This window comes from Astyanax mexicanus, chromosome 21 (genome assembly GCF_023375975.1).
Source record: "Astyanax mexicanus isolate ESR-SI-001 chromosome 21, AstMex3_surface, whole genome shotgun sequence".
Taxonomy (NCBI): Eukaryota; Metazoa; Chordata; class Actinopteri; order Characiformes; family Acestrorhamphidae; genus Astyanax; species Astyanax mexicanus.
In genome coordinates, this window is record NC_064428.1 from 27,783,648 (window position 1) to 27,801,788 (window position 18,141).

Here is an 18,141-nt window from a genome sequence, read left to right on the forward strand (position 1 = left end):
TCTCACTTATAAACTGTATATTATATAGGAACTTAAATATACTAATACATATTGGAAATCTTAACATGGATACTTGTAATATATATTGGACCCTTTGACTCTGCTCTTGTTTGGTCACTAATGTGATCAGAAATCAGTCAACATGAATTACATATATTTGTATTGCTACATAAACATTTACATATACTGTATATGCTATATATATATGCATCACCCAATGTCCTGACATTGTATTAAAACAAATGTGTGTGTGTGTGTGTGTGCACGCGAGAGAGAGAGAGCAAGGGAGAGAATGTGAGCACTGGGCACAAAGTGTGCAGCGGTCAGAGGGTTCGTCCATCGATAAAGCATGGGGTTCACACACACGAGGGGTTATTTATAAACGCACTGACCTCTCTGTGTGCTTGTCCCTTTCCACTACCTTCCCTCCCCCTGCTCTCAGGGGTCTCTCAGGACTTGCTTCATTTTCTTTTTTCCATTTTCCCCCCCCTGTTTGTCCTTCTTTCATTCAATCCCTGAAATGACCTAAATGTTCTCTCTTTTTCTCTCTCTCTCTGTCTTTCTCTCACTCTCAGACATCTGGACAGCAGCAGCAATGAAAGGCCGGACATTAGCGCCATCCAGAGACGAGTGAAGGTATACACACACAAGATGCATATACATATTCACTGCCACAGACAAAAATGTTTTAAAAGGCATTACAATTGTGTACATGTACAGATGTTTTACACACCCAAGCACATTATTTTAAAATAGGAGTGGGTGATCTGGCCCTAAAATAATATCACAATATTTCATGGTATTTTTGCGATAACGATACTCTTGGAGATATGACAAAACACTGATCTAAAAAATATATATATTTCAGGAATACACTACTGCAACAAAATGAATAGTACATTTTATCATTGCATACAATATGATATGGCACACCCCCAACTGAGATATATTAAAAAATACAAGAATTTTATCAGATTTGTAACAGAAGTCAATAATCCAATGTCATGATACTTATAATCTCATATATCCAGGATTAAAGTAAAATAAATGATACTGGACAGATATAAACTGTCTCTAGTAGATATAAAATGGGAAATGAGAAGAGTGTGAATTTTTCTTTTGCTAAAAACAGCAAAAAGTAGTACCCTGATGTGATAATTAGGGGTGGGTGATATGGCACTATATTTCAGGGTATAATATAGTCCACAATATTAAAAAATGTTGGCAATATTATCACGTACAATACGATATGGCACATATCGTACATTTATCTGAGCATTCAGATTGTTTTTCTTGTTAAATCCAAAAAATGAGAAGATTTTCTTATTTTGAACAAAGTCATTGAGATTTTTGTTCTTATCTTGCATCTTATCTTAATAAATTAGTTAATTATATGATAACTACCCCGATAGAAGCTTATATACTGGGATGCCAAATGTCATTGGACAAGCTAAAGAACACTGCACTGTCCTGCGGGATATGGAATTTGGCACCTCCTGCCAAAGAGTTGCTTATCTGTACGCATAGACCATTCTAGCCAGACACCGCCAGTCACAATCATTGCCACCCACTCTGGTATCCACTGACAAGTTTCACTCAAACTCTGATAATTCATGTCATGATCACTTCTGGCATGTCTGTGTCAAACTTTATTAGAGGCCAATAAAAAAAAAAAATCTTTTACACCGATTTTTGTACACTAAAGGGTGTGTTTGTTTTTTGTCTTTTTCTAGAAAGTGACCCACGACATGGACATGTGCTATGGAATGATGGGTAGTCTGTTCCGTAGTGGCTCTCGTCAGACGCTGTTTGCCTCGCAGGTGATGCGCTACGCCGACCTGTACGCCGCCTCCTTCATCAACCTGCTCTACTACCCATTCAGCTACCTGTTCAGAGCCGCACACGTTCTGGTGAGAAGAAAACACACACATACACACACGCACATCTTTTAAAAAAGATCAATAAATAAATTTAATTCCTATTTCCTATGCAAAATGATCAGATTTTCGGGTTGGCGTTATTTAGAAAAAAGTATTGGTCACAACAAATTATTAATTGTTTACCGTTGTTTATGCAGAAACGTCTTTTAATGCCATTTTTGATTTTTTTATATTAGTTTTTTTTTTTAGTATAATATTTTTTTACTTTTTTTTAACCCCAAAAACACAGAATTGTCAGTATGGGTCACAATATGATGTAAATTGTCTGTTACCATTAATGAAATATCAGTTGTTCTGCGTTATGTATTTTTTTATTTTGTTCTTTTATAAAAGAAAAAATTAAATAATCAGTATTCGCCACAACAAGATGTAAATAATCTGGTATCATTTATGCAGAAATATGTTTTAATATAAAATAATATATTTTATATAATATACAGCAAATATACAGCTCTGAGAGGAAGATGGATGATCACAAGCCATCAAACCAAGCTGAACTGCTTGAATGTTTGCACCAGGAGTGGCATAAAACCTTTCCAAAAGCAGTGTGTAAGACTGGTGGAGGAGAACATGCCAAGATGCATGAAAACTGTGATTAAAAACCAGGGTTATTCCACCAAATATTGATTTTCTGATTTCTTTGCCCAGATGCCTCACGAGTCTACGGTGGAGCACACGCACGTGTACACGGACATCGAGTCGCCGCTGGCCACTCGCAACCGCCACTGCGTGGACTGCAAGGATGGGGACTGCAAGCGCAGCCAGCTGACACGTTCCCTCAGCGAGATCAAACCTCCACACCTGTTCCCTCAGACCCCGCAGGAGATCACACACTGCCACGATGAAGACGACGATGAAGAGGAGGAGGAGGAAGAAGAAGAGGAGTAGATGACGTGTCTTGCTTTGACCAGGCATGACTGATGACTGTTTCTGCTTCCCTGACGGAAAGTTTAGCTTTAGCAAAGGAATCAATCAAAGTGAGACAGATTTAGAGGAGGGATTGTGAGGAGATGACGAGGGAAAATGTACATTTATTACTATTAATATTATTAGAGTTTCTTTTGTTGTTTGTTTTTCCTGTTGTATCTATCCTGTTGTGTCTAGGAGGATGTGTAGCTTGAACAAGCCTGAACAGTTTATCATCAGTATCCGTCAGTAATTACTGAACTAGACTTTGGCTCCTTGCTATATATATAATAGAAAAAATGTTTAGAAAAAAAGAATTTAGGTTTGTTTTAATTTTTTAGATTTTTTTTTTAAGATGAAGTATTACTTGTGGAAAGGGTTCAGCAAGTAAAACGGCAATGCTGTAAAAAATAAAAATACAGTATAGTTTCAAACAAGCCACGGTTAAGAAACAGTTAAACAGGTTAATGGTTAGACGGTTAAATTCACACAAACGTAAAGCACATACTGTAGTATTACACTTACTATAAGCTAGCTTTAGCTTTCTTTTGACCTTGATTCAGTTCTAATAACGAGTTTACAAGAAGGCCGTGGAGCTGCTGCACAAGTCCTTTCACTATTATAAAGGGCCGGCCTGCATATAATATACTCGATCAGTTGGAGCTTGTTGCACAGAAGGGCTGGAGAAGCGGAAGTGCAAGTACCTCTGTATCTGGGTGTGAGGCCTCCTCGTTAGCCTGTGGGCCACACCTACTGCTAATGCTAATGTTTCAAGTTTGTTTTGTTTGTTTTTCGCTGCATTGAAAGTCACTGTTATAAATTTGCTCCTTTTTTTTAAGAAGAAGCAGCAGCAGAATATTTGGACCTCTATCAACTATGCATACCCAGCAAATCAGGGTCCGTCCATGTGTCGTTAGCTTACCTCCCCTCTTAAGCCAGTGAGCGCAGCACAGGAGCCTGACTAGCTTGGCTAAATGCTGCCACTTGCAGGACAGCAGGAGAAGTACAAGTTTAAGTACAAATCGTACAAGTGTGTAAAAGTGTGTGTGTAAGAGTGTGTATGAGTGTGTGTGTATCCGTGTGAGTGAGTGGGTGTTGCAGTTTGTTTTAAAGAAGCCAGCCCAGGCCACGGTGCCCCTCATTACAGGCCTAGTTGTGACGAGAATGTGAATGAAGTTTGGAGGGGCTGCAGCGCGCGGTGACGGCTAACGTGACAGCTATGAAAGAATGCTGCTAAAACACCAACACAAGAGCCACCCCGTTACCTGGCAACCGCTGGGCCGGACGAGCTGCACATGGCCAGCGGGATTTTAGTTTTTTTTTTTTTCTTTGGGTTTTTTTTTTCTGAATGTCAACCGCCAAGGATAGTGCTGTCAACAGAGGCACTCTCGCCTTTCTAACTTTTCTCTCTCTCTTTCACCTATGCACTCTCTACATATATTTGAGTCTCTTTCTTACATTCACTCTTTTGTATCTTCACCTTTCTTTCTCTCTCTTCATCTCATACTATAGCTTTCTCGCACACTCGCTTTCCCCCTAATATACTTTCTATTTCTTACAATTACCCTTATGTATCTTTACCCTTTTTTCTCTCTCTTCTTGTCATACTATTGCTTTCTTGCTCTCTCGCTTTCCCTCTGATTATACTTTTGATTTCTTACATTCTCTTTTTTTGTACCTTTACCCTTCTTTCTTTCTCTTCTTCTCATACTACTGCTTTCTCACTCTCTTGCTTTCCCTCTGTCATACATTGAATTTCTTATATTCACTCTTTCTTTCTCTTCTTCTCATACTATTGCTTTCTCGCTCTCTCGTGTTGTATCTTTACCCATCTCTTTCTCTTCTTTCTCTTCTCATGTGTCTTTCACACTTACACTTCTGATTCTGCCTCTTTTCGTTTTCGTTTTTTGTTTTCTGTCCTTAACTCACCCTCTTTCTCTCTTGCGCATGCTTATATTTTTTTTATTATGCATTCTCTTATTTTATCTTTTTATTTGTACCTTAAATTCTTTAGTTTTTTTTTGTGTTCTCTTTTCTCTTTTTTGCTTTATCTTACTTTCTCTCCTGCCTCTTTTGCTTACTCTTCTTCATATGTCTTTCATTCTCTATATCTTTCCACCTCCTTCTTTTATACTAGCTCAGGCAGTCCTGAACTCTTTCTCTCTCGCTCAAACTACTGCTTTCTTTTATTGTATGATTCCATACTCTCCCGATTCTCTCTCTCTTACACTCTCTCTTACACTCTCTCTCTCTCTCAAAAACATACTATTTATCTACCTTATAAATGACCTAGTATTACCATGCAGAATCTAACATGCTCTATTTTTGTACCATATAGTACCAAACTCGAAACACTGTCGTTCCGTGCCATTACCAGCATTCTGTCCATAACTGTAGCTATGAAATATCATGCATAAGTGACCTTGATATGCAAAAAAAAAAAGAAAAATAATAAGAAAGGGAAGAAAAACTTTAACCTTTGTAAATACTGTATTTTATAGCTGGTGTGAGAATAAGAGCATTTAAAAGAAGTTGTGAACAGATAGAACTGTAGTCTGTTTGAAGTCTGTTTGAGATTTAAAGAGATCAAACAGCGGAGGAGGACCTGAGGTTACCGTAAACAACATTAACGGTATTTGCTGATGGGGAGGGCAAACAAATAGGGCTGGAGTTGCCCTAGTAACCGTTGCCATGGCAAGGAATGTAGTTTAGACTTGTGTTTGTTGTGATTGGAGAATTTACTTTTGTGTGGACCAATAGCATTAAGAGCACGCTGACCAGTGTTTTTGTTCTTTTATTGTTTTTTTTTTGTTTGTTTGTTTGTTTTTCCCAACTAAACAAAAGTTTTTTTTTACATTTAATGTAAAGCTGAAGCTGAAAAAGCAATAGATACTACATTGGATGCATGTGACTCTTTTTTTATTTTATTTTATTATAATGTTTTTTTTAATGGATAAATACTGTACGAAGTTTTTGCATTGTTTTTACGACATGCAGTACTGTACATGCAGACGAGCTCGCTAACATCGGATAAAATGAAGCCACAGTGTAATATTTAGTTCAGCGTGTATTTCCAAATGTAGAATGCTTTTTAGATTTATTTTAATATATAACTTGTTATTTTAGACTAAATAATAGTAATAGTAAAACTGTTTTGTCCATGTAAAGGTAAGATAGACAAGACATAACTATTTATTATCTTGGTCTTACCTGAGGGTTGTCAAAACATTTCATTGGAAAGGGGAATGTTTCAGAAAGACTAGCAAATGTATTTCATATTGTTAATATTATTTTTATTATGTGAGATATAAATGCTGAAATATAAAAGTATAACCATTGTTTTGATTTTTTTGGTTTTGTTTTAATAGAACATAATAGAAACTGGAAAAGTGAATACAAGGCAGCTCTTTTAAACCAAAAACTCTCATCTTAACGCCTGGATTTCCCATCACATTCAAATAATAGACCAATCATATGCAACCACTGACTTAGTGTAGTGCTGGGCGATATATATTGTATATGTATCGGTATACCGTGATCCTGACATTGTAATACTGACATAGTGATATTGAGAATTGCTTTTCAGTAAGTGATATTTTAGGATTTGTGTGACAGATAATGAGCATTATACCCATGATAATGCTCAGTTTTAGTTTATGTCCTTAACTTGGTGCTTTTGATTACTTTGTGAATAGGCCTGTCCTGTTAACTGTTTTTATTGGACTATATTTTGTCCCAGAAATAATTGCGATAAACAATATTATTGTCATTTTAATATTATATTATATTATATAGTGGTGCGAGTTATAAAATTTAAGGCGCAAAACATACTTGATGCATGGATACGCCGCAGATTCTGCTTTACAAACCTAACGTACGTTCAAACATTCTGTAGTCCAAACTATTCGTACTCAAGGGGGTTATTGAGGACAAATCATAATGACATAATGAACAGTTAACTGAGAAAATAACACCAGCAATACAAGACAAATCAATTTGGCTTCCACTTTAGCAGAATGCAGCTTGTGCTTCATTTACACTTCAGAAATCAGTATTTGGTGGAATAACCCTGGTTTTAAATCACAGTTTTCATGCATCTTGGCATGTTCTCGTCCACCAGTCTTACACACTGCTTTTGGATAACTTTATGCCTGCACTCCTGGTGCAAAAATTCAAGCAGTTCAGTTTGGTTTGATGGCTTGTGATCATCCATCTTCCTCTTGATTATATTCCAGAGGTTTTCAATTTGGTAAAATCAAAGAAACTCATATTTTTTTAAGTTTTCTCTTTTTTTTTTTAGAGCTGTATGCATGGATTAATAGCTTATAGTTGCGTTAAGTATGTTTTGATCCTGATAATCAGAGTTAACACTAATTTAACACTAATATTGTTTATAATTAACACTGGAGAATTTATGTATAGGTATAGAAGTACATAAGAGTGTGCAAAACCAACAAACAAGCCAGGCTAGCTTGATTATTAGCTTTTTTTTAGTGTAGATAAACAGCACTCTTTATTAATGCTGCATATCATAACTTGCATATCAACTTTTCTTCTTTTAGTGATTTACTTTAAATACAAAATATTATGATAGCTCATGAAGATATTAAACAGTTACATTATCGCCCAGCCCTATGTTAAATATATCACAGTATTTGTCTGTTTTTTCTTTTGATCATTTGTCATTTTTAGTTTTAACAGAGGAAATTTCACACAGCTAAACAGATTTTGTACTGCAAATTTTGTTCACTGTACAAGTGAGATATCTGTTCTCTTATTTACTCTGTAATTGAACATGTGAAGAGCTTGTACAGTCCTTTTTGAAAAAAATATGTACAAGACTGTACTGCATTGTACCCACGAGACTCGATCGACTGACTTTCTGTTCATACCAGTGTTTAAAAACTGTCATTTTGTTTCTTTTTCATAGTTTACAGTTATGTGTGTATATTGTTAACTTTTCACCTAGTCATAATACCTACTGTATTTCTGTCTGTATTGAGTTGTGCTGTATTTTCTTAGTTTTTTCTTTTTTTATATATATATATATATTTCATGGTATTTTGGTATTCCAGTTTTTCTGGTCCTTTTCTCAGTCCTCTGGGATTTCTAAATCATTTCTAGGCGGTATTTTTGTTCTGTTACAGTTTATAGCACAGCTGTATTTGTATTCTCGGGCTCGGGAAGAGCAGCGTTATTGACTGTGCATCGGGATCCAGAAGTAATGGACTAGAAAACAAAACGCAGTATCTTGAATGCTTTTTGCATTTGCACAGCAGCAACTTTCTACAGGCAAGCAGAAGAACCTGAGTGCCAAACGCATATACAGTAATGTACGGTATTAAAAAGTACTAAAAACTTTTTTTTTTTTTTTAAGGTTCCGGCATGCTGTGATTTCTTTCTCTGTTCTTTTTTTTTTTTTTCACCATCACTTGCATGTGCTTGTACATTTCTACTTGTGTTCCTTTACCAGTTTTCCAAACTTTTGGTATTTTCCAAACCTTTGGCTAAGTTGCATTAAAATGTATAATAAAAAAGTAATTTTACATAAAATCTCTGAGTGCTACAGTCTTTGGATTTTTAACAGTTAACACAGTTTAACAGTTAAGCCCTAAACATTTTTGGTTATTTTTTTTGCCTGATATTTTCCACTCAAGCATTGCATAAACAGGTTTGAAATTAGTTTTTTGTTTTTAATCTAAACTTTTAAAAGGTATTTAGTTTCAGTTTAGAAAAGTATTCAAACCTTAGAAAATGTTTAAAATCTTTAAGAAAATGTTTAAAATCAGTTAAAAATCTAAAGATTTAAATCTTTTGAAAATAAATTCAAATCAGTTCTGAAAAATATCACTTTTTAAAACCAAACCTTTGGCAAAGTTGCATTAAAATGTATAATAAAAAAGTAATTTTACATCAATTCTCACAGTGCTCCAGTCCTTTGATTTTTAACAGTTAACACAGTTTAACAGTTAAGCCCTTAACGTTTTTGTCAAATTTCTGACTGATATTTTCCCCTCAAGGATTGTATAAACAGGTTTAAAACAAGGTTTGTAAAAGTAGTTTTTAAAAATCAAATCTTTTGAAAAGTAGTTTGAATATTTTTTGTTAAGTATTCGAACCTTAAAAATATTTAAATTGTTTTGAAAAATGTTAAAAATCAGTTTATTAAAAGATTAAAGTCCTTTGAAAATAAGTTCAAATCACTTCTGACAGATTTGAATCTATTTCCAATCACTGTTTAGATCCAAACCTTTGGCCAAGTTTCATTAAAATGTATAATATAAAAGTAAGTTTACATAAATTCTTACCTCAGTCATTTGATTTCTAACTGTTTATGCATTTTAAAAGTTAAGCCCTTAACATTTTTGTCATTTTTTCTGCTTGATATTTTCTATTCAAGCATTGAATAAACAGGTTTAAAACAAGGTTTGCAAAAGTAGATTGAATAATTTTCTTAAGAAATCGAATATTTTATAAAAGGATCCGTTTTTGAAAAGTATTTAAACCTTAAAAAAGGTTTAAATCTTTTTGAAAAATATAAAAAATCAGTTTAATAGAAGATTTAAAAAAATCAGTTCTGAAAAAGATATGCATCTATTTCCAATCACTGTTATAAAACCAAACCTTTGGCCAGGTTGCATTAAAATGTATAATAAAAAAAGTTTTTTTTTTTTTTTTTAAAGTGCTCCAAATTTAACAGGTTACTGTTAACCCATTAACAGGTCAGCATTTTTGTTCATTTTCCGCCAGATAATATGCACCCAAAACTTGGGGATTTCTTCTTAAGCTTTAAATCTTTATATGGTTCATGTTTGATAAGACATGTTACATATAGAAAACAGTCAAAAATGATTAAATAAAATAAAAATAAATAGACATCAAACATTAGACAGAAGATAATTACTGTTTTCTTGACTTTACAGTCCTCCTTATTTTTTAAAAACCCCAGCATTCAGTAACCTCCAGCTTTAGCTGAGCTCTGTCTACAAAACCGGCTGCCCTTTTCTCATCATTTTAAAGCACAGACTGTATGAGTGTAATGTGAAGCTGAAATATGAGAAGACAGCGCCAACCAGCGGCTAAATTATGAACTGATTCTACAGTACACTTACTTTACTCTAAATATATACTGTGCCTTTAGTTATTGCAGACCTTTTTAGTCCTCAGTACCTTTTTTAAAGTTTAGTTCTTGATTGGAGGTTTTGGCCAAAGAGTTCACCGGTTTTGTGGAGTTCACAGCACTTGTTTAAGGGCGTTTTTACCGCCAGCACTATTTGGTCCGGTTAAAACAGACTTGGGTGAGTTTGTACCCCTAGTGCGGTTTTATTGAGCAGGTGTGAAAACATTAATTACATTCGGGTGTGGATCAAAAGAATCGGACCGAGACCTATGGCGTCACGCCGATGTCAAAAGTCGGGGGCGCAAAAATGCAAGGTGAAAAACTTAACCAGCGTGTTTTAACATTTTGCGTGTGTAAATGAACTTCTCGTGAGCGAGAGCAAATGTGAAGCTCGCGAGCAAAAAACAGAAAACAGAATATTGCTCTCGAGCTTCATTTTTCTCCTCTCGAGTTATTTTTTTCCCTCTCAAATTCACAGTTCTCCTCGCGCGCTGTGCAAATTACCTGCGGCCCGCCTACCTCCAAGCCAACTAGCTATGCTAAAATCCAAACTACCCGCTCTCTGGCGCTGTTAGCCCGGGTTCAGTGACCGGCTCTCGCTCCAGGTACTAAACCCGCTTCTGGCGCTGAACGAGAGAGCTGGTCACTTGGGGGTAGGCGGTCCGTCACATTCGCGCGCATAAGTTCTCTTTTTTTGCTCGCAAGCTTCACATTTGCGCTCGTAAGAAGTTAATTTACACACGCAAACTGTTAAAACCCGCTGGTTATTTTTTTTCACCTGGTATTTTTGCGCCCCCGACTTTTCACATTGATATGACGCCATAGAGGCCTGCTAGAGGAGGTGGTATCAGTCCGGTCCCAAACGAACTCTGAAGCAGTTCACTTGTGGTTAGAAAGTGATCGGGTCTCGATCCGACCCAGCTATTAAATATACTCCTTTTATTTGAGCTAAACTGCTGATAAAGCGCAGTTTAATTTGACTTGATAAGGCCTAGAGCTTAGATTGGGCCCAAAAAAATAGACCCGACCCAGCCCGAACCATAAACTGTTATGAGCCCTAGCCCGACCCGACCCGCCCCATAAACGAGCTGTTTTCGGGCTGTTTGAATGAGCGAAATATGTTTATTAACACTGTAACATAGAAGCATATAACTATTATTTAATTAAAATGATTTTTAAGAACAGCTACACACAATGCTGCAAGTCAAACGCGGACAGAGAGATGAATCTAAGAAACAAACGAGAGAGAGAGAGATTTGCTCTGGTTACTTACAGGTAAATGTTCTCACACACTGTATCTTCTGTTTCTCTTTCATCTGCCTCGCGCTCATGTTGTAATCCCATAACGTTACATAATTCTGCAGTTTCTCAGTGTTTTCTGTCGTATTTTGCGGCTAGTGCGAGCGCTTTAAACAAGAACTAACGCCACGGACCACGAGGTGCTGTCGCTGTTGTGCCGAATCCGACTCCCTGCTGAATCCGACTCCGCTTCGCGAACAGAATCGGCACATCACCGCCCGCTGTACAACTCCGGGAGTGAAAACAGCGCTTATAAATAAATTAAACACGAAAATGAAGGTATTCTATCAGTAATTTCAGTTTGTTTTAGTTTTATAAGCACACAATACAGTTCCAGTTAGTTACGTTTTTTTCTTTTAATTATCGTTTTTATTAGATTCAGTTAACACAAATGTTTTTTCACTTTCAGTCTTCGTTATTTCCTTAGTTTTCCTTAACAATAATAATTGGTAACTTAGCAACATTGTGATTATCACGCCAGTGCTTTATATAAAATAAAATTACACACAGCTATGAACAAACGCTGTCTTTGCTGCTGCTCATGGTGTTTACCTGCGTGGTCTGTGCATCGCTTACTGCTCGCTGCAGCGCAACTATGTGTACATCTGAACTGCACTTCCCATTGAAATCACTATTTAAAAGCACAGTGGCAGATTTGCAGCATTTAGTGTTTAAGACAGACATGCACGCATGGTTTATTGGTGCGTATTTTGGTGTGTTTGGTTTATGCCTGTGTGAAACCAAATCAAACAGAGGGAGAAAATGCTCCAAGTAAACAAACTCGTCAACTGATTCGGAACTACGAACTACAGATGTGTAAACCCTCTGTGTTTTATGACCGTTTCACTGCAGAGTGGAATGTTGCTTTACTACTCTTTACACAGCTAAAAACTCCTCAGACTCTTGGCAGTCATATGGGGGTTTTGATTAATCTTTCTTTTCATTATTAGTTCCCTTACCAGTTTAAGAGTTTTACTTGGTATTCCTGAATTCTTCTTCATCTTTGGTGGCATACTTTACGCCTGATTTTCTGATCCCACTGTCAAAATACACCATTGAAGGACTTTTGCAATGCTCAGGGTATCCACTGTTCTGATTTATTAATGAAAACTTATTAATTGGATATGACTCAAGCTCTGTCCTCATATATCCATAAATTTCCCAGTTTTATGTATACTAGTGCATCTCAAAAAAGTAAATATCATTAAAAAGTTACTTTATTTCAGTAATTCAGGTAAAAATGTGAAACACATAGTATATAGATGTATTACACGCACAATTATCTATTTTAAGTGTTTGTTTATTTTATAGTTGATGATTATGGCTTACAGCTAATGAAAACCCAAAAATCAGTGTCTCAGAAAATTAGAATATTATATAAGACAAATTGGTACTTTTGGCAGTGTGCCAAGTCCTGCTGGAACATGAGGGAAGCATGAAGTGCTTCATCAACAATAAAAGTTGTTAAAAATAAAAGCTTAAAATAGATCACTCTGTGTGTAATACAACTATATAACATATGAGTTTGATATATGGGGCATAAAAAACCTGTATTTATCAGCCAGTAGAAAAATAGGGAAAAAAACTTTACTAGGGCAAAAAAGAGCATCTGCAGGCAATGCACATATTGTGCAAGAACAACTGTGAATTCAAGAAGAAAAAAAAAACACTTAAAAATGAGAAAAATGAAGCTTGAGATCAATATTTTGTTTAGTGTGCACTTAATTTCTTTTTTTGTGCTTGCAAGTTTAACAGTTGCACTCGTGAGAAGGAAATTTACACACGCAAAATGTTAAAACTCGCAGGTTAATTTTTTACACTTGGTGTTTTTGTGCCCTGGACTTTTGACATTGATGTGATGCCATATCTGATGTTGTGTTCTATAGGTAGGTACCCACTTTAGAATTTGATAACCTGTATTTGATTTTACAGGAAAGAGTAAATTTCTATTCTTAAATTTTCATCTATTCATGTTTTTAGTTTTAGCCACACCCCTCTACAATGAGTCCACCACTGCCACTTTTCTCCTCTTCCTCATATTCAATCAACCCCATGATTCTGATAACACACAGTGATCATACACACATGGATGGCTGGAGTCTTTATAGAGTCTTTTTAATGTGAAATGGTTTTAAACCATCAGCGCAATGGTTTAAAAGCCGCAGTTGCTGTTGTCATGTAGGTATAAGCAAGTAGTTGCTAGTTCACTGTATGCGACCATCAAGGCAATTAGGAATCACTTACACACAGAATGCATAGTAATAGAATCTTTCAGTTGATTGGGCTGCGTTTAGCCGCACGCTCGTATCCCACGCGAAGGAGGCAGGGATACAAATAAATTAGGCTCTTTTTTGTTTATAGGCACGCTGCTGGTGAAACAGAGATTACACAACACATTTGGGACTGAACACAAAACTTGAGACTTGAGTGAATGCATACAAATATATCTATAATTTACAACACACACACATATATACAGCTCTGGAAAAAATAAGAGACCACTTAAAATGATAAATATAATCAAGAGAAAGATGGATGATCACAAGCATCAAACCAAGCTGAACTGCTTGAATTGTTGCACCAGGAGTAAAGGCATAAAGATATCCAAAAGCAGTGTGTAAGACTGGTGGAGGAGAACATGCCAAGATGCATGAAAACTGTGATTAAAAACCAGAGTTATTCCACCAAATATTGATTTCTGAACTCTTAAAACTTTATGAATTTAAACTTGTTTTCTTTGCATTATTTGAGGTCTGCATCTTTTTTTAAATTATTGTAGCCATCTCTTATTTTCTGCACATAAATGCTCTAAATGACAATATATTTATTGGTAATTTTGGGAGAAATGCTGTCCAAAGTTTATAGAATAAAACAACAATGTTCATAAACCTATAAATAGCAAAATCAGAGAAACTGTTTCAGAAACTGAAATGGTCTCTTAATTTTTCCAAGAACTGTATATATACATAATAGATCATATCTATTATGTATATACATCTCAATAGATCATCTTTTAAATAGAATATGGTTCATTGCACTTGTTAAAAAAATTAATATGATTTTTTAAAAGGCAAAATGTGATAAAAAGGTGTAAAATGTTCTGTACCATATGCCTGATTTAGAATAGTAAAAATAACAATATCTGCAATATACATATATGTAAAAGACCCTCACCAGTACACACACAGCAATGTATTATATATAGCCGGCATGTGCATGGTATAACATCCATACGCGCGAAGGCACATGTACACACATATACAGTACACACATGAATTTTACAAAGTGTGTTCTTGGCATGTGCTAATAATAATAATAATAATAATAATTATATCCACAGTCATGTTTTCTGTATATATATAGAGATTTAATATATATAAATATATACAGCGGTATGTGGACGTTTGGGCACGTCTGCCAGTAGACACATTTTGTTGTGTTTTTGTTTATTTGAATTGAGAAGTAGTAAATGAACTGCCTCTGTAGCTAATCATAAATATAAAACACTGTATATCACTTTCCACAGTACCAGTCAAAAGTTTGGACACACTTTCTCATTCAGTGTTTTTAATACTTAAGTCAGACTATGAAGGAACACATAATGATGTTGTTAATGATGTTGTTAAACAAACCAAATCTATTCTGGGTTGATATTAATTTGCGGTTTCTGAGGCTGGTAACTCTGATGAACTTATCCTGTGCAACAGAAGTAACTCTTGGTCTTCCTTTCCTGGGGTGGTCCTGATGAGTGCCAGTTTCATCATAATGTTTTTGATGGTCTTTGCAACTGCACTTGAGAAGTTCTTGACATTTTTCAGATTGACTGACACTTCACAACACAACTGATACTCTCATACACATTAAGAGGGCAAGAAATTTAAGTAATTAACTCAGGATGTGCAAAGCTGTCATCTATGCAGGAGGTGCTACTTTGAAGAATGTAAAACATAAAACATTTTCTGGTTTGTTTAATAATTGTTTTGTTTACTAAATAATTCTGCATGTTTTTCTTCATAGTTTGGATGACTCTAGTATTAATCAACAATGCTGAACATCTTTAAATAATGAAAAAACACTTAAGTTAAGGTGTGTCCAAACCTTCACTGGTAAAGTAAATATTCAGCAAACCCTAATGCACAGCTATTTTGTCATATCATAGTAAAATAAACCATTTTTACTGAAAAAGGAGGTTGTGCAGCTAAATTGGAAAGAACAAGGGATGAAAAACAACAAACAGGACGTTTGGCAAATGTCTAAACTCTATGGCTTGGGTGGATGTAAAAATAAATATGAGTGGATGAGAGGAATGAGGGCTAAAATAAAACCTTGGCAAACAAACAAGTTCAGGACAAAATATTGGTGAATTTGTTCTCGGGGACCTGCCCTGAGATACAATTTCGAAAACTGTGTTTATCAATCGCACTTTTGCATTCTATTCATTATTTTTTTATATGAAAAAAAAAAAGAAGTAAATTTAGGAAAGTTTAGACAAAAAATTCTGTCTGGTCAAAAAGCTAAATACATATTTAGACACCTTACAAAGTCCATACGTAGTCCATATTTCCTTAAATGAAATATGGATCAAAAACAGCATTCAGAACCTTGAATCTGCTGTAATTTTGTCAAAAAATTAATCAAGAATGTAAATAACACACTGTGTGTGTTCATGTACTGTCCTCTTAATAAAATATACTACTGAATGTAAAGTCACATGACTCCACCCTGTCTAAGCAATTTTAGCACCAAAGAAAAGAAAAGAAAAAAGCCCATGTCAAATCTTCATCTTCTGGTATAGAGTATTTTTGAAGGGTAAAGTTCTATACATTTACGAACATTTTGTTTTTGATGTAAATGTTTAGATCAGGGGACTGTGAGGGTCATTTTAAAACCTCCAGTTGTATTTCTTCTAGATTTAAATATATTTTTCCCTTCACCTGTGCAATATTGCCATTGGCACCGGAGGCAGCATAACCCCTAAAATTAATGCTACATCCACCACCATGCTTCACAGTTGGTAAGGTGTTCTTTCCATGAAATGGATATTTAGCTTTGGTGACTGTGGCCAAAAAGTTATATTTTTGTAGGTTGATGACTTTCCTTTTTTTTTTATTTTGTTGTCATGAAAGGTGCATTAGGATGTGCTGAAAGTATTTTGTCTGAATAGTCAAAGAAGCTGCATTAACTGCTTCTCAATTCTATATACATATACAGCATGTGTGTCTGTGTGAATGAGTGTGTGTGTGTGTGAATGTGTGTGTTTGTTATATACAATAGACTTATAAAATAAATAAATACAGGAGGAAAATGCTCTTGGGTTCATGGTTTCCTTCAAAGCAGTATTTGGCACAGTCTTTGACTCACCATATGACAGTATCGGCCAACGGAGAAAAAAAATGGTCCTTTTTTGAGTCTGTGGTCTTCCGCTATCCCACAATCCTTCCCGGCACCTTAGATGGGACAGTCGAGCGGTAGGCTCGTGGCCTTTACACGGAAGGGGAGGGTGTCCAAGCTCCAAACTCTTTGGTCTGGTGGACAGGCACACAGCAGGGTTTATGTGGAACTGAACCAGCTGTCCCAGTCTTATACGGGGTCAGGAAAACCCAGGTGCTGCTGAGCAGTACGTTGCAGCTCTGAGTCCAACTGTTACAGGGGGTGGCGGGGGACGGATCAGGGGGTGGAAAAAAAAACAAGCGCCTTCTTTTCTCGCCCTTCCGTAACCCTCCGCCCGGCCACCCCGGTGGGGGCTAGACGGCGCCCTCGTTGTGCACCGTGTGGTTTGTCTTCTTGTGGGCCACGCAGTTCTGCGTCTGGTTGAGGAGGATGGCCGTCTCTTCGGCCATGCCGTCGTGGAGCTCGGTGAGAGTCAGTTCGATTTTGGTGTACTCACTTTCCGATGACTGCGGCGTCTTGTCCATACGCGAAGCCATCAGGGCATTCTGGTATTGCTGACGAGTCACCTGAAGATGGACAGAAAAGAATAATGTCAACTGGTGTATGTTAATATTATGCTACAGTCAAGCTGTCTAAAGCAAGGAAATTGAACCCTAACTCACTTACCTGTGTCTACAGGCCTAGCCGCAATATATTTAAGTAAATGTGCTACAGGATGCCATACAGAACCTGTATACCTTGTTATGTGTCTAGGCTAGAGACACACTACTGGTCAAACGTTTTAAAACACCTCATACAACATTTTTGCAGTAAACTGCCAGGGCCTTTAGGGAAAATGAATAAAGTTAAACAAAAAAAAAAGAATTTTGGTATATATAAAATAAATATATAATATATTATATATATAATAAATATCTGTATTTTTCACAAGTCATTTAATTTTCCCAAAAATAGTCAGTGCGCCTTGTAATTCGATGCGCCTTATGTATGAATTTTACCAGTCAGGTATTAAGGAGCAGTGAATCCACTCCGCTAAACTGCAGTGTTATAGTTTAGATCTATAGTTTAGTTCTCCAGCAACGAGACTTGAGACTGGAGCAATATTAGCATTAGCTGCTAACCGCACTAAGCCCTAACTCTTTTGCCGTTCAGAGGTAGCGCTGCTGGAGCAGCATTAGCATTACCTGCTAACCGCGCTAGTTAGCTTTTTCACCGTTTAGAGGTGAGTATATCTGACTGTAGTGTTTCCGTTTGCCGTGTTAAAATAAGCTATGTGGGACTAACCGCTAGCTAATATCCTTATAGTGTGAAAAATACAATATATATATAAGTGTACTGTACAAAAAACTGAAATCATATATTAAATATAAAAAATAAAAATGTATAAAAAAGAGGGGTTGATTTTTACCAAACAACTAATTGGTTAACAGGTTACAGATGGTAGTAAGTAATGGAAATAAACTGAGCTTTGGAAATTGATTTTAT

General features: G+C 36.0%; 2 protein-coding genes and 1 long non-coding RNA gene across 5 annotated transcripts in view; 1 reads left to right on the top strand and 2 right to left on the bottom strand.

The window, feature by feature from the left end:
- Positions 1 to 8,399, top strand: part of nt5c2b (5'-nucleotidase, cytosolic IIb) — a 51,367-nt gene extending 42,968 nt beyond the window's left edge. For both annotated transcript variants that reach the window (XM_022674674.2, XM_022674673.2), the window contains exons 16-18: positions 576 to 636; positions 1,734 to 1,910; positions 2,589 to 8,399. In XM_022674674.2, the coding sequence (XP_022530395.2) occupies positions 576 to 636; positions 1,734 to 1,910; positions 2,589 to 2,828 (478 nt within the window). In that variant the 3' untranslated portion in view covers positions 2,829 to 8,399. The remainder of the gene's footprint in view (positions 1 to 575; positions 637 to 1,733; positions 1,911 to 2,588) is intronic.
- LOC125785698 (uncharacterized) lies at positions 8,253 to 9,094 on the bottom strand. The gene is made up of 2 exons (XR_007428026.1): positions 8,713 to 9,094; positions 8,253 to 8,347 (listed from the first exon to the last, which is right to left on the bottom strand). It is a non-coding gene; the product is annotated as an uncharacterized LOC125785698 (long non-coding RNA).
- A 4,265-nt stretch (positions 9,095 to 13,359) lies between these two features.
- Positions 13,360 to 18,141, bottom strand: part of cnnm2b (cyclin and CBS domain divalent metal cation transport mediator 2b) — a 63,791-nt gene continuing 59,009 nt past the window's right edge. For both annotated transcript variants that reach the window (XM_015606844.3, XM_022674675.2), the window contains one exon: positions 13,360 to 17,222. In XM_015606844.3, coding sequence (XP_015462330.3) covers positions 17,010 to 17,222 — 213 coding nt within the window. In that variant the 3' untranslated portion in view covers positions 13,360 to 17,009. The remainder of the gene's footprint in view (positions 17,223 to 18,141) is intronic.